This window comes from Haliotis rufescens, unplaced genomic scaffold, assembly GCF_023055435.1.
Source record: "Haliotis rufescens isolate VD_foot unplaced genomic scaffold, xgHalRufe1.0.p SCAF_23, whole genome shotgun sequence".
NCBI classification, from domain to species: domain Eukaryota; kingdom Metazoa; phylum Mollusca; class Gastropoda; order Lepetellida; family Haliotidae; genus Haliotis; species Haliotis rufescens.
Window position 1 is genome coordinate 8,500,975 of NW_025963924.1, and position 24,393 is coordinate 8,525,367.

At 38.6% G+C, this 24,393-nt stretch overlaps 1 protein-coding gene across 1 annotated transcript in view; it reads right to left on the reverse strand.

Moving 5' to 3' along the window:
- Nucleotides 1-24,393, reverse strand: part of LOC124151775 (guanylate cyclase soluble subunit beta-2-like) — a 96,394-nt gene that overhangs the window by 22,438 nt on the left and 49,563 nt on the right. Inside the window, exons 5-6 of the mRNA XM_048401755.1 lie at nt 21,477-21,660; nt 19,434-19,510 (exon numbers count right to left, since the gene is read on the reverse strand). Of these exons, the coding sequence (XP_048257712.1) occupies nt 19,434-19,510; nt 21,477-21,660 (261 nt within the window). The remainder of the gene's footprint in view (nt 1-19,433; nt 19,511-21,476; nt 21,661-24,393) is intronic.

A 24,393-nucleotide genomic window follows, 5' to 3' on the forward strand; every position in this document is an offset into this window, starting at 1 on the left:
GTCAGGGAAGCATATGACGTCACCATTGTATCATGATGTCATAGCGTGTAGAATGTATTTGATACAGTTCTTTTAATAAACCGCTCTCCTAAAGGTTATTTGGGGGAAAGCACTTTTACTTCATGTACATGTAGTTCGCTATTTATTTTTATTTGATACCGAGTACCAATGAATGCTATGCTTCGTGTCGCTCAATCGCAATCACCCCTCTACCAGTTTAGGTGGACGCAAGCAAAGTCAAACGGAGAAATAACAAATATATTTAGAATGTCGAAAAACATGTGATTTCAGGTGTAATTGAGTTTTCGATAAGCTGACATTTTGACATTTGAAACCTACGACACATACCGCCGATTCCAACTGAATTTTCTGGGCATCAAATATTCAATAACAACCGCAAATCTGAAAGTCGAGGTTAGTCTTTAGCTGGTCGGACTTTATGGGACATTCTTGCTACATTAAATATGATTTTGACATTGCAGCACGAACACAAGGGTTCCTACAGCTAATGCAGTGGAACGTGTTACGCGTCAATCCATTATCACAATGAGCGTTACTAAACATAATGGATGAGTACTTTTAACTCGGGAAATGGTAATTCGAGAACCTGTGTTACTGTGGGAAATATAGCTCCATGTAATGTATAATGTAAATTCCCCGATAACACATTGAACTGTTAATTAGTGCAAAGACTTCGTGACTGGGATCAATACATTTTGCTGAAACACAATAGGAACTTTCGATTTTACGCGGCCATTCAGAAACCCTCGTATACGTGAAGCTGGCGTATTCATTACGCGTCCTACATAGCAGAGGCGGCAAAGATCTTCACTAATGCAAAATACGATACGTTATTTAGTTAATGAAACAGATAACTCCACGGCCGCTCCTTCTACAAAACACATCCATTTAATACATCACCCCCTTGTTCCATACACATCATTGCTTCACGACACAATTTGTACCGATTTTATCTATCTTTGCACTGGCTTCCCTCTAAACAAGGAACATTCACCCCGCCGCGGAAAACCATAGGTACAACAAACACCCAAGCAGCTGGCGGCACGCTTGACAGGTTGTGCAAGGCGCCGCAATTAGCTCTGCAGAGTTGCGTCCCTTTCCTGCTAGAAACATGTGATAAAGGACTCGAATCCCAGTTTCGCCCAGATTATGTTTCTAGGTCGCCACATCATATCCTTGTTTGTGGGTTTCACAAAAGTGATAAGCTACGTCCAAGTGGTGAACTTTCCTACCACAGAAGCTGACTCGATGTGATAATACAACCATAAAACTATGGTGCTAGCGGCGCTTAACCAAACTCACTCACTCACTCACTCATATGTTACTCATGTCCTACATGTGTTTCCTCATTCCACCATTCTAGCCTACTTTTGAGACCCGTGAAGATCCGGGGTAGAATAGGTCTTCAGCAACCATGCTTGCCGTAAAAGGCGACTACAATTGTCGTAAATATAAGATGCGACCAACGGGATCGGGTGGTCAGGCTCGCTGGCTTGGTTGAAGCATGTCATCGATCCCTATTGCGTGGATCGATGCTCATGATGTCAATCACTGGATTGTCTGGTCAAGACTCGATTATTTACAGACCGCCGTCATATAGCTGGAATATTGCTGTGTGCGGCGTTAAACAACAAACCAACCAACCAACCAACTTCTGATGTTCCTCCCTTTAAGGGTGTCCGCTGGTCTATACATTAAGTGACTGAGTGGGTGAGTATGGTTTTACACCGCTTTTAGCAATATTCCAGCAATATCACGGCGGGGGCCACCAGAAATGGGCTTCACACATTGTACCCATGTCGGGAATAGAGCCCGGGTCTTCTTCGTGACGAGTGAACGCTTTAACCACCAGGCTACCCGACCGCCCCTATTCATTAATAGTATCAATATCATATAATTATAGTGAGTGAGTGAGTTTGATTTTACGCCGCTTTTAGCAATATTCCAGCAATATCACGGCGGGGGACACCAGAAATGGGCTTCACACATTGTACCCATGTCGGGAATCGAACCCGGGTTCATCTAATTATAAGAGAGGTGTATTCCTTAAAAATGTATATAGCGTATAATAACTATCCAATTGAAAAAAGAGGAAGTTCGTGTGCTTTTTGATGAGCTGGACGCACGTATTAACTACCGCGCCGAAAAAAAGTTTTACAACAGATGCCGGTACAGAGAAATCACTCACCGTCTTAACAGTTTTGCATAAAAGTATATATTTTTTTTAAATATTATAACCACATAAACATGAAACGTTTATCTATAAGAAAACAATAATTTCTATATGGCACACTTATCTTTTGGCAAATATTTAAAAACGTGCGTGTTGACGTATTTCCCTCAATATCTACCTTGCAATAGCATTCCATTGATGACGTCATACAGTTATGGCGTCACGAAAGGAGTAAACAAATCAATGACGCCATTGTTCAAGGAACTCTCTTTGACTTCTGCCGTAAAATGGAATAACTAACGTTTGATTATATAAAAGACCCAATTCATGACGATATGCTATGATCTATGATTCTCGCCTAAATCGCTTTGTTTTGGAGATAGATTTACTTGAAACATGTCGTGAAGGAACCCCGATACACGTCAGTTCGAGTTGCGCGGTGAACATAAACTCGATTACACCAGCAGACATCTTTTAGATGCTCCGAGGCCACACAAACCCACAACCAGCATCTCATTCCCGAATTGACCCATTCGAGATCGGTGCTTGACATTGACGTTTTTCAACAACATTAATGTCGGGGGAAAAGCAGCAAATCACGCCTGATCACGTTATCTGAAATTCTCAACAAAATTGACATTTCCTGAAAGATTGTGTCAGTGGATGTTTGTGTTACACTAACAGTGACGGGATAATTCCAGTGAGTGTATTGCTCAGTGTTAACCTCTGGATACCACAGGGACATATATGTCCATGCTCTTCAACCCAAAGTTTGAAGTTGAGTAAACTCAAAGTGCATCACGCATACAAATGAACTTCACAGATTGTATTCTGCGAGAAATGTTCTTTTCTTTATCACCCGCTGTCAGTCTTGGCAAAGCAATCTAACTGAAAATTAGTTACATTGTAAATGTCTCTACTTCTGCATTTTACAACATTACCGTCGTCATTTCACGTATGTTCCGAAATTTAATTATTAGATAATTACTTCAATGATTAAATGGACAAAACTAGCCTATTAGCAATCTGTGATTTATCAAAGCACTGTTACTCATTCAGTTACGTCACCAATAATCCTTAACTCGTCTAGCATGTGTTAGAAAATCGGCAAACACGACCGCCGTAGTGAACATTCCGCCTTATTGGCTTGTGTTGACAAAATCACGTTTCACGTGTCCCGGTTATGAGACGTCAATTACATCACATAAATTCCCAACTCAGCTGCGATACATACATCCCTGAATTCCTTATAACATCTTAAAATTAGCTGACAATTTTTCTTTGTCAATAACAGAAATAGTCTGGAGCAAATTAAGAGAAATAAATTAGGCGTAAAAACAAACTCTGTGCTCTGAAACCCCCACTGTACTTGTTTGAAAATGTAAGCAAGGAAAAATTTAGATTTTACACAATTTGACATTTTCTCTTAATTTGATAGATTCATCCATCTATACGTAGCAGACATTAACTAACATAAATGAGAATGTGACGGGAATGTTATCGTAGTTAGTTAAAATGGTAAATTCAACAGAATTTGGTAAATTCAGTGGAAATGGACATTGACGCCATAAGTGCCGCAAAATCACGCACAATGTCGATGGTATTTACCTACACGACACATTTGTGTTAACAGGATCCCCGAATCAGCCATTCCCCTGAATATCCCACATACGGCTGTCAGTGATCATAAGAATCAGTCATCGGCACATTTTTGGTCCCGCTGTGATGTTGATGGAATATTGCTAAAGGCGGCGTTTAACTAAACTCTCTCACATATTTGGTATTTTCTTTGAGGCGAAGGTCTTGTGAATAAACGTACAAACGATCATTCTGTCCTGCTGTTAACATTTGCAATTATGATGTAGACTTTGCCTATATTTTGATATATTTTACGCTGAATATAAATTACAGTATGAACATAAATTTATGTTCAATATTATATCCTATATAGGATAAAACAATGTCAAAGTGATAATCTCCTCTTAGAACATTATTTACATTTATGACCAATTTAGGGCCGGATACCATATCTTTTTACCTTTGGAAGATGAAATCTAAATGAAACTACAAAATGTACATATAACACGTCCCATTTTAAATCTGGAAACCCAAAAGTCCAGAAACTCTACGGTCTTTGCCCAGCATCGGTCAAAGTTATTTACAAAATTAAACATGCTGTTTTCATGGGAACATACCAAGGAAGTAAAATTTTTAAAAAATGTTTAAAAACTTAATATTTACACTATGTCGCCCATGGGCCTGCTCATGGGCGAAGTGTGGCCCATGGGCAGGCCCATGGGCGAGAATATATTCCTTTACTTAAAACTCATGTTTTTGTTTCGCAAATACATTAAATGTATTCATTCAAGTATCATGACACAAAATATAACTCATTTTAACTTAATTCAACTATTTTATAGCGATATTGAAATATTTCGCCCATGGGCGAGAAAAAGGTTTGGCCCATGGGCAGGCCCATGGGCGAGAATATGTTCCTTTACTCAAAACTCATGTTTTTGTTTCGCAAATAATACATTAAATGTATTTATTCAAGTATCATGACACAAAATGTAACAAAATTAAACTCATTTTAACTTAATTCAACGATTTTATAGCGATATTAAAATATTTCGCCCATGGGCGAGAAAAAGGTTTGGCCCATGGGCGAGAATATTTTCCTTTACTCAAACTTATGTTTTTGTTTCGCAAATACATGCACGTGTTCTTACCATTTTCATGGCACATAAGGTAACTTAATTTTACTTCATTCAGCTATTTTATAGCGTTTTTGAAATATTTAGCCCATGGGCGAGAAAAGGTTTGGCCAATGGGCGAGAATATTTCCCTTTGCTCAAAACTCATGTTTTAGTGTCGCATATACATAAAGGTGTTCTTAGAAGTTTCATGTCACATAATTTAACAAATTTTAACTTAATTCAACTATTTTACGGCGTTATTGGAATATTTCGCTCTGGACGAGAAAGATTGGCCCATGGGCGAGAATATTTACCTTTGCTCAACAGTTTTAGTTTCGCAAATACTTAAAGGTGTGTCTACAAGCATGACACATGATTCAACTATTTTACGGCGTTATTAAAATATTTCGCCCATGTTTTCGTCAGTCCCTTCAAAGCATCAACTAACCGTGTGCAAAATATATTGTATCGTGTTAAATAAACTTTATATTATATCATTACATTACTATTTAAAAAGGGCATTTGATTGGATGTTTCCTTTATAGAAGTTCTACAAATTTCACCTGTTTTACATTTTGTAGCGATCTTTAATGAACCCGGCCTTATCTCTCAAAACGTTTTGACAGTTTTCATACGAATACATGTGCTTCTACTCCAATTCATTGGAGTTATTTTTCACAACATTAAAGTTTAGTTAGTTTCTATTTCATTTATCATTTTATGCTCCGTTGATACATCACACTGGGCAATTACGTGACACTAGGTATGCAATATACAGGTACGCGTGCGCGTATTTTAATGAAAAAAAACATTCGTCTTTTATTGCATAACGTTTGGCTGAATATCTTACATTCTAACGAAATCTCGAGATAATTATTTAATTACATACGGTGTCGAACTGACCAGTGGGAATTATGTTTCAATGCGATTGAGGAAAACGTGAGTGAATATTGTGACACTAAAGCACCTTTTAACTGCATTGTCACTTTGGGTATGAAAATGGTAACAGTTCAGAAAAAACAACAGCCTTCTTATGATAATTCTCATATTCTCATTAGGACGTTGTATCTAATTACAGTGTCGGCGTTATTTACAAGTGATTCTACAATACCTGCTGTCAGTCAATTACGATCTACCACACCACGCGTGAATAAACAGTTATGCGGGTGTTGCTGTGGGCAAACACCTAGCCTGAAAATGTTTATTTTTTTGTGGATACATGTTTTACAAATGTTCGTTGATATGTGGATATATTAAGCACAAAGACAAACAAATGTTTATGAAAGATGAATTAATGCCTTGATATATTCATCAAGATGTGTCATCGTTTAATGGGGTCATTCAATAAACGTATGTTTGGAGGAGATATCAAAGGAGCCGCCCAATATACACAGTGTCGTCCGGTCAACTACTACCCTACCCTGTCAGTAAGAGTTATGTAATCGGTACACAAATATATTTGGTGCGATGGCAGTGTGGAAGGAGTTTGAATTACGTCCGCCACTGGCCACAGAAATCCTCAAAGTATAGTAACAATCAACAAGGTAAATGCCGTACTAATTACCTAGTGACGCACGTAACAACGACTGCCAATAGGGAAAATGGTGAAAACAAATGGAAATAGATTTTAATAATAAATAATTGTACTAAATAACTTGCAAAAGCGGTGCCCAAAATTGTTTGACCGTGTTATGTGTGTTGGAGACTGACGAATAGCTTGTAATTGTCATGCTGTACGCATGGTTCCATATACAAATTCAGATATACAACCGGTATGAAACTGAGAACTGAGATGCCAAGTACAACCTGCATTCACACATGGAAGCAACATACTTGTTTGTATGCCCTCTCCTCTGAAAAATGTATCTCTAAAGTATTTGCATTGTAATAAATATAGTAATGATAAAACTTGGTAATTTGGTAGGTCTCCGACAGATATGATTTTCAGTTATTTTACACCTTTGATTGATACGGATTACGTACATGTAGTCTAGAACCCGTCTCTAATGTATCTGCTTGTTAAAAATTCCAAATGTCCTGTTATAGCACTGTTCCTAAAATAAGGCAGTTTCTTTTATCGGGTATAAATAGTTGATTCGTCTTGTCACGCAGTCATTTTTACTTGATCGAATGATTTCCACAAAAAATTCCGGCAGAGAGTTTTGTATTTTATTATATACATGTATTGTTAATTGTAGAAGATGCTTATATCACTGTACCTCAGAACGCAAATCTGATAACATTCAAACATGTAATTAGTACACAGTTAATTGTTCCATATAATTTCTTGCATATTCCTTTTTGAACAAAAAGCCTACATGTATACTGAAATCGGTGTCCACTGTTAAAAGGGTATTAGTGCAGTCGGTCATGGTAAATGGAGAGACAATAATAAGGTGATTAATTATAGTCTGTTGCAGAATATGCGGTATAAGTGTAGTCATTTATACATATACACATTACACATATACAGATGAAATACACGATATGATACAGTGCAAGAACAAATTAAGATACGGTTTCTATTAAAAATAATTTTTCGATTATGGATTTAATTAGCATGTTTAAATTTTCAGGCCAACACGGTTCAGATACAGCATCGGCATACTCAACTGGAGTTGTTTTCTGCCGGTCATAAGTTCTTTGTTTGACTGAGCACACTTGTGTCGGTGTTGCGATATTTTCTTCTCTTTGTTGGCAGCCTGCCACCGGCCTGATTTTGAGAAAGGTCTCAGCATGGGACTGTTAATTTCTTCTTAATGATGTCTACAAGCTTACAAACTTGTAGATGTTAGGGCGGTTAGGACCAAAATCTTTTCAGCTCAGAGTGTTAGTGGTCCTGGAACCCACAGTGTCAAACAGGTTCTGCACAATACGTCCATCAGATTCTACCTTTCAGCAACATTGTCACTGAATTTCAGAACTCTGGCATGATATAATAATCAAGGATTTCGAAGGTGAACGAGGGGAAAGGCAGACGCACGTGGATTTACTCTCAGGTTATTATTGTCTGGAGTTCACATTTTTGGGCATTTCATATACTAATTGAACAGAGTTCACCTGCACATGTCCACTTTAGTGATACAGACTGTAACCAAAAAATGCAATGAGCCGTAGCTCTTAATCCCTTATAACAACGGTAACAACAACTAGGGTGAGGACACAGTAAGGTTAAACCGTGTCCAAAAGACAATCTCAGGTGGCTAACGCCATATCTCCCATCAAGTCAGCTCTGTTTTTAAGCGCATAATTATGTTTTTACATACTGAAATAAAAGGAATTAAAAAAAATCATATTTAACAAACCTACACATTACCAAATACAAAACTTTATAACCCTTTCTAGACTTTGTTCCAATTAACCTGGATCATTCAACTCGCTCGCGAAGGTCGTATACGACTTTAAAGTGAATACGTCTACAGTGTACAAGTAACTTTTAACTGTATCATATATACTCATGATAAGCAATTATTTTCGTTCCTAATTCGAATGAGCACATCCTAAGGCTAAATCTGCAAAAGGACAGACAAAATATTTCTTTGTACAATACCAACGATACAAACGTAGCGGCTGATAATAGAGACAATGATTCAATAATCTGCAATATATCATTTGTTCTCGTTCAATCTATTGTACATATTGAAGTGATTGTAAAATTTCAAGGAGAACTAAAATGTTGTGGTATTATGAATGTATTTAGAATATGAATAGCGAAAAACAGTCACCATATCGGATGTACATGTATAGCTTGTCTTCCAACACCACGCTTGTGCCGAGGCCCATGGTCATAAAACTAATCGGTCCCATAAAAGGAGCAAATAGTTTCGCAGATACTACTTGCTATGGTTCACTCCCAATTGACACACGACCTAATCATCAGTCAGACCAGTCAAGTGTGACCAGTGTACCTGCCTGGTTTTACCTCCTAACTACCGACCTGCCCAATACTGTCATACTGTCGGCAGAGTAAGCCGCTCCAACTCGTTGAGTGATACAGATTAACCAGATTATGATTGTGTTTGTAAGTTGCGTTTAATCTGTGTCGGGTTGCAGTTGTTTTATTAGGCAAGACCAGGGGTAGTTTTTTTCAATTAAACCTTTGAGCCGTTGAGTTTGTTTTGCATTCATTTCATTAAATACATTGTTAGGTAGAATGATAACACGTTATATGGATTAAACATCTCCTTAACCTGAGTATAATCTCACATGTACCCTAAGTACCGTACTATATTACTTTGCGGAGACACTGAGTATAATTTTTGAGTTGGCATTGTATGCTGTCTGAATGACTTTACACAAATCCCTGCGTCAATGGACCCGTGAAGATCTTCAACAACCCATTCTTGGCGTAAAAGGGTGACAGCGCTTGTCGTAAGAGGCGACTACCGGGATCAATTTATGAGGGACAGACGGCTACTCGAACATATATAAACATAGCAGCCAAAAATAAAAATGAAATCATATCATGTACGAAAATAGAAATCATATCAACACAAAAAGAGAAAGTGTATGAGTACTAAAACTGGCAATAGATATGCGTAACCCACGTACACACATGAGTCCAATTCGACTGTCTACAACACACGAATAACTGTCAAACAAGTTTAGGTACCCCTTCTGTTCAGGCAAGTTATTTAGTTCAATAATTTTGTATTAAAATCCTTTTCAATTTGTTTGCACCATTTTCCCTATTCCATGCATGTTTATGCTGCTACATCTTATTGCTCATGTTTCCAAGTATTGTAAAACACTTCAATGTTTCTCCTTCTTAATCTAACGTTATAACATTTCAGGTCATTACCATCATCTAATACACAAGAGATGATACCAAGACATATTTTATTCGGTTTTATGGTCTATGCGGTCTTACAATTGATTTAATTAGTCTTTAAATCTTATGTCTAGTACATATTTTCACAAACAGGGCTGTTAGATGATATAAGGAAGGTAACATCCAGTTGAGCACTGAATACGACGTACTTTAGTCTGTTAACGACGTTTCTACAATTAATATTTTGAATAAGCCGTTAATACACCAGTTGTGACAGGGATGATGGTATGGTAGCTGTAGGAGACATATTGACAGCCGTTGTTACGTGAGTCACTAGGTTATTAGTACGGCATTGGCCTTGTTGATTGTTACTCTACTTTGAGGATTTCTGTGGCCAGTGGCGGACGTAATTCAAACTCCTTCCACACTGACATCGCACCAAATATATTTGTGTACCGATTACATAACTCTTACTGACAGGGTAGGGTGGTAGTTCACGCGAAACGGACGACACTGTGTAAATTGAGCGGCTCCTTTAATATCGCCTCACAACATACTTTTAATGAATGACCCATTAAACGATGATACACATCAGGATCGCGGGGGAAATACAAGATTCGTTCTCGTTGAATATATATATCAAGGCACCAATTCATCTTTCATAAACTTTTTGTGTCTTTGTGCTTAATATATCCACATATCAACGAAAATATGTAATACATGTATCCACAAAAAATATACATGTACAGGGCATTGCCTAAAAGTCGGGCCGGGCCAAGACGGGCCAGAGTGTTATTGGCTAATTACTTCATTATCGGCGATCATACCTTCATATAATTGATGCAATATAAACACATGACATGAATGAACAATCACCAAACAAAAAAGTGCACCATAATTAAGTAATTCGGAGTAAATCGCTTGAAAACCAGACAGTGGAGCTGTGTGTAAGCGTCGCTGATCTAGCTAACCTGTAAAAGAGCAATCGTTAACCGAAATAAGATTTAAAACGTATCAAATACTTCTAGCTATCGTGATACAAATTTCCATCTGTCGGCATAGCGTTTATATTTACAGGAACGTACTATATCTCAATAAATACCACTTTTAATGTCACTGTTCGTCGTATTTAAAGCAGACACGTTGGTTAAAGTAGACCTCTTCTCCCTATACTCTCAACAGTCACACAAGTGTTCGGTCCGACTTGGCCCTGGCTGTCAAAACCAACTTCAACCTCACAGATGTATCATCAAATAGATTCACATCTATAGATTAGTACTATATCTACCTAAATACCACTTTATTGTGTCTCAGATCGCGGTATTTAGAGAAAACAAGGGGCTCAAAGTGAAGCCCTTTTCCCTCTACATTCTCAACATAGTCTCTATCAGAAGTGTTTGGCTTGTGTTGGGTCCGACTTGGCCCGGGCTGTCCAAATTTACTTTAAACACACAGATGTATCTTCAAATGGGTTTACATCTATAGATTAGTATTAAATCTACCTATATACCACTTTATAATGTCACGGTACATCGTATTTAAAGAAAACAAGGTGCTCAAGGTGAAGCCCTTTCCCCTCTACATTCTCAACATAGTCTCTATCAGAAGCGTTTGGCTCGTGTTGGGTCCGACTTGGCCCGGGCGGTCCAAATCTACTTTAAACACACAGATGTATCATCAAATGTGTTTACATCTATAGATTAGTATTAAATCTACCTATAAACCACTTTATAATGTCACGGTACATCGTGTTGATAGAAAACAAGGGGCTCAAAGTGAAGCATTTTTATTGTATTTTCTTAAGAAAATCTATGTCAGAAGTGTTCAGTCCGACTTGGCCCGGGCTGTCAAAATCAATGTAAACGTCACAGATGTATCATCAAATGGATCCACATCTATAGATTAGTATTATATCTACCTAAATACCACATTATAGTGGCTCAGAAAGCGGTATTTAAAGAAAACAAGGGGCTCAAGGTGAAGCCCTTTTCCCTCTACACTCTCACTCTCATCATAGTCTCTATCAGAAGTGATTGTGTTCAGTCCAACTTGGCCCGGACTGTCAAAATCAACTTCAAACACACAGATGTATCTTCAAATGTCTTGAAATCTATAGATTAGTATTAAATCTACCTATATACCACTTTATAATGTCACGGTACATCGTATTGAAAGAAAACAAGGTGCTCAAAGTGAAGCATTTTTATTGTATTTTCTTAAGAAAATCTATGTCAGAAGTGTTCAGTCCGACTTGGCCCGGGCGGTCAAAATCAACTTTAAACACACAGATGTATCTTCAAATGTGTTTAAATCTATAGATTAGTGTTATATCTACATATATACCACTTTATAATGTCACAGTGTATGGCATTTAAAGAAAACTGGGCCGTTAAAGTCAAGCTCTTTTACTGTATTTTCTTAAGAAATATTATCAAATAAGAATATGTGATTGATCACTTACAGACTTTAATGGTTTCACAAAAGGAACGACATTTCTCTTCTGACATGCTTGATTGTATTGCAGTCATTAAAGAATTAAAACATTAACATAAATACAAATTTTTTTTGGATTTTTTTAGATTTTGGGATATTGAGATCCCGCCTTTTGTTATATGGCATAACGTGTTTAGTCAAAACACACACAGCAATAGGTATGGGTTTCATATGATTTATTTTGTAAAAATGCACTGAAGTGTAGCGTAATTCACTGTGGTTTGAATTCCAATATCTTCCAGATGAATAAATTATATCGCCAACTTGAACAAGGGGATATTATGTTGTGACAATGATAGTTTGCCGTCTGTTTATGTTTGTCACTGTGAATAGCCATGAACACAACGACGGAAATTATCATAAATAATTTGTTGCACGTTATTCTACTGCTTTACTGTCCAGATCATATTACACTGCATCATGAATAACACACCCCAAGTCAAATTAATAACACTTTGCATAATTGACACGATCGTTGAGTTTTGCCATAGTTGACAGTTGGTGTGAAATTTGATTCCATCATCTCCAGGACACGATGCTTGCCCATTGCCCATTGTCTTGCGAACTAAATTATTACGATCTACAATTAATGTTCCCTTTGAATTCGTTATAACCGTAGTTTGCTGTATAAACTTACTTTGTCTCTTGTGTGTCGGGGGCACGGGTGGCCCAGTCGTCTAAGGCGCCGCGATTCGCTGTGCAGAGATGAAGATACAAGCCAAACACTTCTGATAGAGACTATGTTGAGAATGTAGAGGGGAAAGGGCTTCACCTTGAGCACCTTGTTTTCTTTAAATACGATGTACCGTGACATTATAAAGTGGTATATAGGTAGATTTAATACTAATCTATAGATGTAAACACGTTTGAAGATACATCTGTGTGTTTAAAGTCGATTTTCACAGCCCGGGCCAAGTCGGACCAAACACAAGCCAAACACTTCTGATCGAGACTATGCTGAGAATGTAGAGGGGAAAGGGCTTCACTTTGAGCCCCTTGTTTTCTTTAAATACGATGTACCGTGACATTATAAAGTGGTATATAGGTAGATATAATACTTAGCTATAGATGTTAATCCATTTGATGATACATCTGTGAGGTTTAAGTTGATTTTGACATTTTGTATTATGAAAAATCAGTAAAATTGCTTGACTTTAACGGCTCAGATTTCTTTAAATGCGATACACTGGGACATTATAAAGTAGTGTATAGGTAGGTATAATAATAATATATAGATGTACACACGTTTGAAGATACATATGTGTGTTTAAAGTCGATTTGGACCGCCCGGACCAAGTCGGACCCAACACAAGCCAAACACTTCTGATAGAGACTATGTTGAGAATATAGAGGGGAAAGGGCTTCACTTTGAGCCCCTTGTTTTCTTTAAGTACAGTGATCGGAGACACTATAAAGTGGTATTTAGGTAGATATAATACTAATCTATAGATGTGAATCCATTTGATGACACATCTGTGAGGTTTAATTTGATTTTGACAGCACGGGCCAAGTCGGACCGAACACTTCTGACTTGGATTTTCTTAAGAAAATACGGTAAAAGTGCTTCACTTTGAGCCCCTTGTTTTCTTTAAATACGATGTACCGTGACATTATAAAGTGGTATATAGGTAGATATAATACTAATCTATAGATGTAACACATTTGAAGATACATCTGTGCGGTTTAAAGTCGATTGTGTCACAATATTCACTCACGTTTTCCTCAATCGCATTGAAACAAAATTCCCACTGGTCAGTTCGCCACCGCATGTAATTAAATAATTATTTCGAGATTTCGTTAGAATGTAAGATATTCAGCCAAACGTTATGCAATAAAAGACGAATAGTTTTTTTCATTAAAATACGCGCACGCGTACCTGTATATTTCATACCTACCCCATTAAACGATGATACACATCTTGATGAATATATCAAGGCATTAATTCATCTTTCATAAACATTTGTTTGTCTTTGTGCTTAATATATCCACATATCAACGAACATTTGTAAAACATGTATCCACAAAAAAATTAACATTTTCAGACTAGGTGTGTGCCCACAGCAACACCTGCATAACTGTTTATTCACGCGTGTTGTGGTAGATCGTAATTGACCGACAGCAGGTATATCTTTAAATAGTAATGTAATGATATAATATAGAGTATATTTAACACGATACAATATACTTTGCACACGGTTAGTTGATGCTTTAAAGGGACTGACGAAAACATGGGCGAAATATTTTAATAACGCCGTAAAATAGTTGAATCATGTGTCATGCTTGTAGACACACCTTTATGTATTTGCGAAACTAAAACTGTTGAGCAAAGGAAAATATTCTCGCCCATGGGCCAATCTTTCTCGTCCAGAGCGAAATATTTCAATAACGCCGTAAAATAGTTGAATTAAGTTAAAATTTGTTAAATTATGTGACATGAAACTTCTAAGAACACCTTTATGTATATGCGACACTAAAACATGAGTTTTGAGCAAAGGGAAATATTCTCGCCCATGGGCCAAACCTTTTCTCGCCCATGGGCTAAATATTTCAAAAACGCTATAAAATAGCTGAATGAAGTAAAATTGAGTTACATTATGTGCCATGAAAATGGTAAGAACACCCGCATGTATTTGCGAAACGAAAACATGAGTTTTGAGTAAAGGAACATATTCTCGCCCATGCATTGGCGAGAATATTTCAATATCGCTATAAAATCGTTGAATTAAGTTAAAATGAGTTAAATTTTGTGTCATGATACTTGAATAAATACAAAAACATGAGTTTTGGGTAAAGGAACATATTCTCGCCCATGGGCTTACCCATGGGCCAGTCTTCGCCCATGGGCAGGCCCATAGGCGACATAGTGTAAATATTGGGTTTTTGAACAATTTTGTTTTCATTTTTTCTTCCTTGGTATGTTCCCATGAAAACAGCATGTTTGATTTTGTAAATACCTTTAACCGAGACTGGGCAAAGATCGTAGAGTTTCTGGACTTTTGGGTTTCCAGAATTAAAATGGGACGTGTTATATTTCTTTTGAAGTGTAATTATCAATATTAAAATTTCATATTAAATAGGTAAATTCATTCGATTTTATCTTATCAATAAAACTTTTAATTATATATTGATATGAAGAAAACGTTTAATATTTTTGTTAAATATATATGCACACATTTGCAGAAGGGATTCTAAAAAACTGTGTTTTGTCCTTTGATTGATAGAACATTGAGGCCTGACGATTCACCAGGTGCGAAATTAATCACAATTTTGAAATTACTCCTCTCGTTTTGTCCACTGTTTTTCCATGTTAACCGCTATTGCAGCTTCAATAAAGCTGTCTAATAAAAAACTTTCATCGCACATTACTTTATCGGTGTACGATTAAAAGTGCGGAAATTTCCAGGGTTATTTTACGCGTAACAAAATTTCGGATAACATTTAGCACTGTCTGCTTTTGAAACCAATATTGTATTTGCAAATTATTTTCACCCCCTGAAAGGAATTTAATATTCTACACACAGACATCACACACCTCTACGCGTATGTCAACCATGTCGCACAACCCAGCTTAAACAACTGATAATTTGTCACATCAAAATCGTCAAATCTGTGGGGTATTCCTACTTACAGTTGAAACAAAGAACCTCGATACTTACGTATGGACAACTACACATATATACACGAATATATCCACTCACAAAGCAGTAAAGTGATGATACGGGGTGTTCGCGAAACGGCAAGCAAAGCAAGCCTACCTTTAACGCCATTGTGAATCATGGTCAGAGGTACCGGCACGGTTGAAACAGACACCAATGTACGACCTTCTAAATAAATGAAATTGTTCCAACTCGAGTAATTGGAGGAAATTTGAGTATGGTCACCAGTGTGTATGCTAAAGCCTTTGGTGATTGAAAGCAGTCCAACAACCAATGGGACCGGAGACGGCACTGTACATGTCAGAGCTCCTAACTCCGGTTACCGTACCCTCTCATAAGTTCAGTGTTTAATATCACTGTTTTGCTATTGTAAAGAGAATTGGAAGGACATTGTAAAGGGTGTCCTTCTCAACGTATTGTACTCGACATTTGTCACAGTTTTAGTAATACTAGGGAATCTGTTGAAACCGAACTAATCCGGATTGCTGTCTATACTGGACCCAAGTACGTCCGGAATGTACTACAATTGACATGTCAATGAATCCTATCATTATTTCCTATTTCTGAATCTCCTGCTAAAACCTCGCTAAGCCGAACCTCTTCCTCAACCGGACGAAATGTTCGGTCCCACAGTGACCTTGTTTCAACAGATTCCAAAGGGCCATTGGCTATACCGAACTAAAGTTTCGGCACGGCTGTCACAGCTTTCACTGTATAGGCAAACTGGCCGCTGTAATGAAACAGCCCACCCAACCACCCCCCAAAACAAAAATAATTTAGAATTTAAAATAAATAAATAAAACATTTATGTGAAACGTCACGGTGGGTCAACGACATCCTCAGTGTTGCAAGATGTGTGCTAATAGCTGCATCCAAGAATACAAATAAATAGCAGCCATACATATTCTGAATTGTACATTAACAATCCAACTCCCTGCCCTCGTGCTGGTAACTTGGGGGGGGGTTTCAAACGTATGGTGACAAGTTGAAGGTAGCGACGTTGTCTACGGCTTCCGATCATGCTTTGAGTCATATGTGTTCACCACGTAGCTTTTTTTATTGTTCATTTAACACTGTTTACTTTCATGCTAAATGACTGTGGCTTGTAAATAACCGAATCTGGACCAGACAAGCCACTGGTTTATTATTCAGATCCATGATCCACGCCGTCTGGGTAGGTAAAAGAGGATATTATATGTGTGTTCGTGTCATACTATGTTCGTGTCATTTACGACACGAGGATGTAGGCACGAGTGTCGTAAACATAGTATGCCATGAACACGTATATAATGTTCTATTTATTACCTTAAGAAGATGTACATACAGAGACGAAATTTAGTGTTAACCAATAAGGACAACAAGTCGCAACAGCAGCGCAACCACAATTTGACGAATGACGTCAACAATCTTCAGCTATGACGGTTTTTCTAGTGTGACGTCATTCCGACCTTGCGTCACAATAAGATTCGAATAAGGTCGAAATTGCCGTCCGGATGACGGAAACAATTCACTCGTGACGTGAAATGAACCTAGGGCACATGCGAATTTTATTAACCCCGATATGTTTGCCCTCGTAGGTAATAAGACAAGTTATTACAGATTCGGTTAGAAATAACTGATTTTAGAAACGTACATGAACATATCCTTTCACGCGTACCGGGGACACGAGGTGGCCCAGTCGTCTAAGGCGCCGTTATTCGTTGTGCAGAGTTGCGCCCCTTGGGCAGGCTTGAAACCTATGATTGTGGGTTCGAATCCCGGTTCGCCCCGATTATGTTTCTAGGTTTGTCAGCACAATACCCTTGCTCGTGGCTTTCACCGAAGTGGTAAACGTCTGAGACCTGCATTACTTCGGTCTTTCCTCCCACATTAAGCTGACACGCCGTGATATAACTGGAATACTGGTAAAAGCGGCGTTAGACCCAACTCACTCACTCACTCACGCTTACCAGTGTAATTTTTTCGTCAACCGGACGGCATTGTCGACGTCATTCGAATCTTATTGTGACGTAAGGAATGACGTCACACTAGAAACGACGTCATAGCTGGAGATTGTTGACGTCATTAGACAATTGTTGCTTTCAAACACGCATATCGTGATCATTTTTCTAAAGGGGAGCTCAAACGGAGTATGAAATAATGAGTACTAAAGAAAATATTATAATTACACTCGTATCTGTGTCATATTGATTTTACGAAGCTCTTGTTAGAATCCATGCATTGGCCTCGCTCTCGCACGGGGAATAGAAGAATTCTAACACTCGTTTTGTAAAATCAGTATGACACACATGTTCGTATAATAATCTCTATTTATCGACCGAGCCTAACCACCCGATCAACTATTGAACCACACATTATCCATTTAGTGCAGAGTCATCACTACTAAATACATGACTTCAACCATGATCATATAAACTGGCCGTGGGGCTCGTCCTCACCAGAAATAAGCATGATTAGGTTTAACAGATGCAGCTTCGTCGGTGTTTGTTAAGTTTATATTTACTTTATCCTTATTTACGACGGCATCGCTGAGCTTTGTCTTTATTGGTCGATTTTAAAGACAATACAGGTTCATTATTTGAGGGTCGATATGTGTTTATACAAAGATAGTCAGATTGATAAGCTTGATCACTCGTTGCATTGAGACCTAAAGAAGGCAATCGGTTGGAAATCAAAGAGCCGTTGAATGGTTGTACTGCCTGTTGTTACGATGGTAACCCGTCACTGTGTGGCAAACTACTGAAATGTTCGAGATGAACTTTCAAGATGTCCCGAGGGACGTAGCTGGACAAATACACGGAGGTATTCCGATCTTGCTAATCAGTATCCTTCACGTAAATGCTGAGCCAAGCTCCAGCGAGATGAGATAGGTGAGCATGATAATTATCTCAATGTAAGAGCGCATCTGTGTACATAATCAACAAGGATTCTCAATGTGCCCACTCACATTTGCAAATGCTCACATGGGTTCTTTGCTCTGTACAATTTTTTTTTATTTTTTTTTTTTTATTTTATTTATTTTATTTTATTTTTTTTTTTTGGGGGGGGGGGGGGGGGTTCCATACTTGCATTTTTTGCCAACAGGCTTATTTCTTTTTATCTGGCATTGTGGCATCCCAAATTAGAGAATTGTTGTTGTTTCGGGTTATTTTTACCTGCTTAAGATGAACGAAGTGTACACTGTACACTGGAATCTATCCGGAAAAATGAGCTTATACAATGACGAACACACGCTTGTCATTTGCTTAAATCTGTATCTTGGATGCTGTAAATCCTATTAAAGTAATCAATACGATTAAGCATATCAGTGGAACTTGGTTTAGAGTAAGTGAGTAAATATCATGTATTGAATATATAACAAATTCGAAGTTACTATGTTACACATACTATGTCAACACCTTTAGTTATTACTATTAAAATCCAATTATAGACCACCAACAACCACAGTTAGACCACGTTATTGGGGACTATGGGGACTTACTGTCCCTCTGTTTCGTGCAGGATTTACAATAACACTTCAGCCATCAGTGGTTGTATACAATGCTAGACCAAGGAAAAAACTGGTGGATTAAAAGGAAGCAATGGATCAGATATTTATTTCATCCTACATAAGAACCACTTACCTATAACAATGGGGTAGAGTCCAGGTCGTATTGTATAATAATGCAACATGAGAGAGCCATCAGGGTGAGATTCACATCTGAAATCAATGATATGAAAATGTGTAGCGCATTGAATACACAAGGGATATCTAAGTACACAAGTGTTACTACAAGAAATGGCAGATTGTTAGCCTACTTTGATGGACTGAGTTGATTGATTTTCTTATTATTAACCCCTTCCGAGGTCCAAACACTTTTGTCAACGAAGCTGGAGTGTCTAGATCCCACTGGTGTACCATGTGGTCCTCCCACCACAACAAAAATGATCATGACGTCATCATCATTTGCCTGTCAGCCAGTTCTTTCTTCAAGTTTTGGGAACAGGTGAAAATTTCAGGGAGCCAAATCTAGTGAATACGTAGGATGTTTAATGAGTACAAAGTCACACATTGTTCAACAAACCCAGCTGGTTTGATAAACCGGAGCATCAGAACTCAGAAGGCATGGGACCCAGCGTGCTGAAACATTCGTCATGCCGAGTTCATTTCTCAACTCTCTCATGTTCATGAGAGATGCCTATTATATTAGCCATGTGGCATGTGGTGAGTCGTCGATCATCCATAATCATATCAATTTCATCAACCTTTTCCTTCGTGGTGGCAACTGAAGGTCTTCGAAATCTGTGATGATCTTCGAAGCTTCCTCTTCCCCTCTTGATATTCGCTGTCCACCTCTTAACACTGACAAGGGAAGAAACATCATCCTCTAATGTTAACACCAGGTCATACTTGGTGTCATACTTGGTTATACCCCCATTACACCGGACGGCGACCTTTCTGCGACCGTTCTGCGTTCTTAAGTTTTGCCAGGTCGGCGTTGAAGGCAGAGGTGTCGCAGAACGGTCGCGTAGAGCGCACAAGGGAGGCAGAGGGAACGCTCAGCCATCGCCAAGAGCCCCACTGTCGCTGAAAAGTTTTGAACCTGCTTTAAACAGTCGCAGTGAGATCGTCGTCGATGTAAGTCGCTCAAGGGAGGAAGAACGGAGGCAGAGGGAACGCAGAGGAGACGCAGAGGGAGCGCAGAGATATCGCACAGTGAACGCCTAGGTCGTTCAGGGAACGCAGTGACATTGACAAAAGTAACATATTTAGTCGCAGAAGGAAGGCAGAACGGTCGTAGGAGCGATTACACCAAAAGAGAGTTTTCTTGAGTATGGCGACCCCACTGCGCTCTAGTCAAATTTTAGGACGCAGAAGGAGCGCAGAGCGGCGTTTGGTGTAATGGTCCCTTAACAGCACAGTGGCCAATATTGTCACTTTTCATCAACAGAAAATACCTAGTCACATGCAGTCCTAGCAAATGTAAGATTCACGAATTCGAAACACCTCTTTGTCACCTCGTCTAAATGTATGATGTGCATCTGTTTATGATTACTGTAATTAACCTGAGGTTATGTCACATTTTAAGCCATGACACCAATAGCCCCTCTTTAAAGACTTTTAGGAATGTGTTTGACATATACCAATGCGTTCAATGGTATGAACTATATAGCAAAATATGTTTAAAGTTGATATTTAAGATAAACATACTCATTGTTGTCACTTGTGTGTTAATTATTTGAGCGTGGGAATTGAATGGAATATTTTCAAATGACATTATTTCTTCTATTAATGGGTGCGTTATTTTTATCACAATATTAGTTACTTGACCTTTTAAGCCTCAACGTGGAGACCTTTGGTCAAATATACGTCTCCGTATGAATGAAAAATACTTTTCGCCAATTCTGATGGTCAATTCGTAGATATAGATACTTGCCAACATTTGAGGAACGCTGTATTAGATGATTATCGAGCTTTGAGGAATGATGTATTAGATACTTACCAACGTTTAAAGAATCTGTATGAAGTTTATTTAACCTAAAAGCAACTGCGGTACTTAGTGAGCAAGTACCTGGCAAAGATGATTTATGATGATGTTTCACATGTCGATATCTGCCAACCAGCTACTGCTTTGATATATGTTATATTTTAAACCCCGAAGTGCAGCAGCCAAAGACCTACTCACCTAAAGGATGGTGCTTCTATGTTCTTGTAGCTGAGAGCCAGTAGGGAATGGAGTGAGTCAAGGTTCTGGATGAAGCTTTTCATGTCCCCTCCCAGTGTCTTCAACATCTTGTCGTAGCCATGACGAAGGCAGTAGATGACGAAGTAGTCGCCAAACACCTCCAACACCGCCTCCAAAGACAGATCTGACAGACAGAGGAAGTCATGTTGGTATGAATTTCTCCAGGTCCAAGTTTCTGCGCAAAGCCATTACACTGCTGCTGCTGCTGCTGCTACTACTACTACTACTACTACTACTACTACTACTACTACTACTACTACTACTACTACTACTACTACTACTACTACTACTATATGCACTACAGTGCTAAGATTGCTGTATGCAACGGGTCCAGAGTACGTAAGAGAATATATTGTGAATACAAGGGGCTGATGATAATGTTAAAAATAATGATCTCTTGTTTGTTTTCCAAAGCCGATCTTTTACAGAAAACAAGACTGGTGCACCTTATACAAAACTGGTTAATCAGCTTTGCAGTAAAAACAATTACAAAAGTAGCTTTTTCCTTTTAGCAAGAATAAAAAAAATGAACAGACATTAAGAAAATAGAAATAACAGTTAATTCCTTAAAGTGTTAACCAATCCGCCCCTTTCATCAGTAAGCCTATCTATCCTTGTATGTGTTCATCTTTTTTTCAAACAGTGTTTGTTTTATTGGCGACTGTACATATAAGGCATCAGTTTGTTTGTCTGTTTGTTTGTTTGTTTGTTGTTTAACTCCGCAGTCAGCAATATTCCAGCTATATGACGGCATCAGTTCGAGCACACGTTTGATCAAGCATAGTTTAATATTGTGTATTATAGCTAAAATGGATAGAATTATTTAATATTTTTAATATTCATTAAACCGCCCGCTTGTTATTAGAAATGAGCGGGCAACTCTAACTTGATAATGCCCTCATATTGCTTGATGACGGGCCATTATCTCGCCCGTTGTTGACGGTGACGTCATAGGATAGGAATAGGTGACGTCACGTTCAATAGTGACGTTATCTGGTTTATTCTATGACGTATCCATATTTGTAAAAGTGGGTCAGTGACATTCGTGTTGATTGCAGTAAATGTTTCAAAACCGATATTGTTGGTTCTTTGTATTTGATAACAAAATCCATCCATTTTAGCTATAATAACGGTAACGTTGTTTTTCAGGGCATTAGTTCGAACACGCGTTTGATCATAGATGAAATCATATTAGGATACGACTGATCAAGCATAGTTTAATATTGTGTAATAGTTTGACCACATATTCGAGATGGAGGTGAGAGGAGGTGAAATTGTGTTTAACGTCGCGTCCAAGATTATTGCACTTATAAAGCGACGTGCATGTACGTGTATGTGTTTGTGTGGCTGCTTGTACTATTTCGGACTGATGCCGATTTATGGTGCTACTTCACTGAGATACCTGCCGCAGTTTAACATGAATACCCCACTCAGACACAGTATACTGACTCCGAGCCGACCAGTCCTTGTTTTAGCCCCTTAATGCCAAGCGCCAGACAGGGTAACAACAAGTACCATCTTTTAACGTCTTTTGGTATGATGCGGCCGGGGATCAAACCCCGGACCTAACGCTCTCCGGGCTGACGCTCTACCACTAGACCACGGAGGCGGTCTATTCGAGATGGATGTTCAACTGGTTAGAAAAGTACATTTACACAGCTAACTGGTTCATATACGGTGACATGTTCTAACTCGAGTACAGAAAGCAGGACTTTCGGCCAATGGTACGACATTGGCATAAGGCTGTACCCCAACTACACCTACAGCAATCAGGACTAACAGTTGACTTTGGCCAGTTTTTGATGGCGGTGCAAATACTAATATCCTCGTTCCATTATCCACGACTGTGCACATATACTCTAACTACGTCAATCAATGCATACTGATATATCTCAAACATTTGCTCCATTTAACCCAAGAAAATTAACAAGCCAGCTTATCTTATGAATACACAAGCCGGATTATGAATATTTACTGAAGCAGGCAACGTATATATAAGTCGACGTTTAATCAACAGAGACGGAACGTGGTTGATGGCGTCTATATTGTCTTTATCAATCCGTGTCATTATTATTCAGGAGCATGCTTCCCCCAAGGGTCAGAGCGACATTGGATCAAGTGTGCAAGCCCTACTCCACCAGAGCACTACAAAGATGCATTAGTTAATACACGGGTCTCTATATCCCATACCAATCAGCCCACGGGGCGAAGAGTCCCACCAAGATAATGACTATGTATATATCGGACACTGACATCTTTCCCTGTTCCCTATTATAAGTCATGTCACAGTCCCGTCCTTTCTTTTGGGAGAGAGTCTTGTGTAAATCGATCCTTATGCATTTCTCCGCGATGTCTGTGTGACAGGAATCGTGGTTGATGTATGGGGGTCAATGTCGATGTATGGCGGTGTAATTGTGTGCAAAACAATGACAATGAGTGCTTTGTTTGAACGGGAAGATGTGAAGGATAAAAGGATGATAGAATCAAAAGGGGGCTCATTGAAAATATATTAGAACGCATTATAAACAATGAGTGAATGAGTTGGGTTTAACGCTGCTTTGAACAGTATCCCAGTAATATCATAGTGTGTCTGATGCGGGTCTTAGACATTTACCATTTCGGTGAAACCCACGAGCACGGATATGGTGCTGGCAAACCTTGAAACAATCGGGCGAACCGGGATTCGAACCCACAATCATAGGTTTCTGGCGTGCCAACGTAACGCAGCTCTGCACAGCGAATCGTGGCGCCTTAGAAGACAGAACTCCCATTATCAACAATAGACATGGAACTGCAATTATACCCTCCGCCAAAATAAACGCGAATACTATACATGTAGGTTAATATATGAAGACTT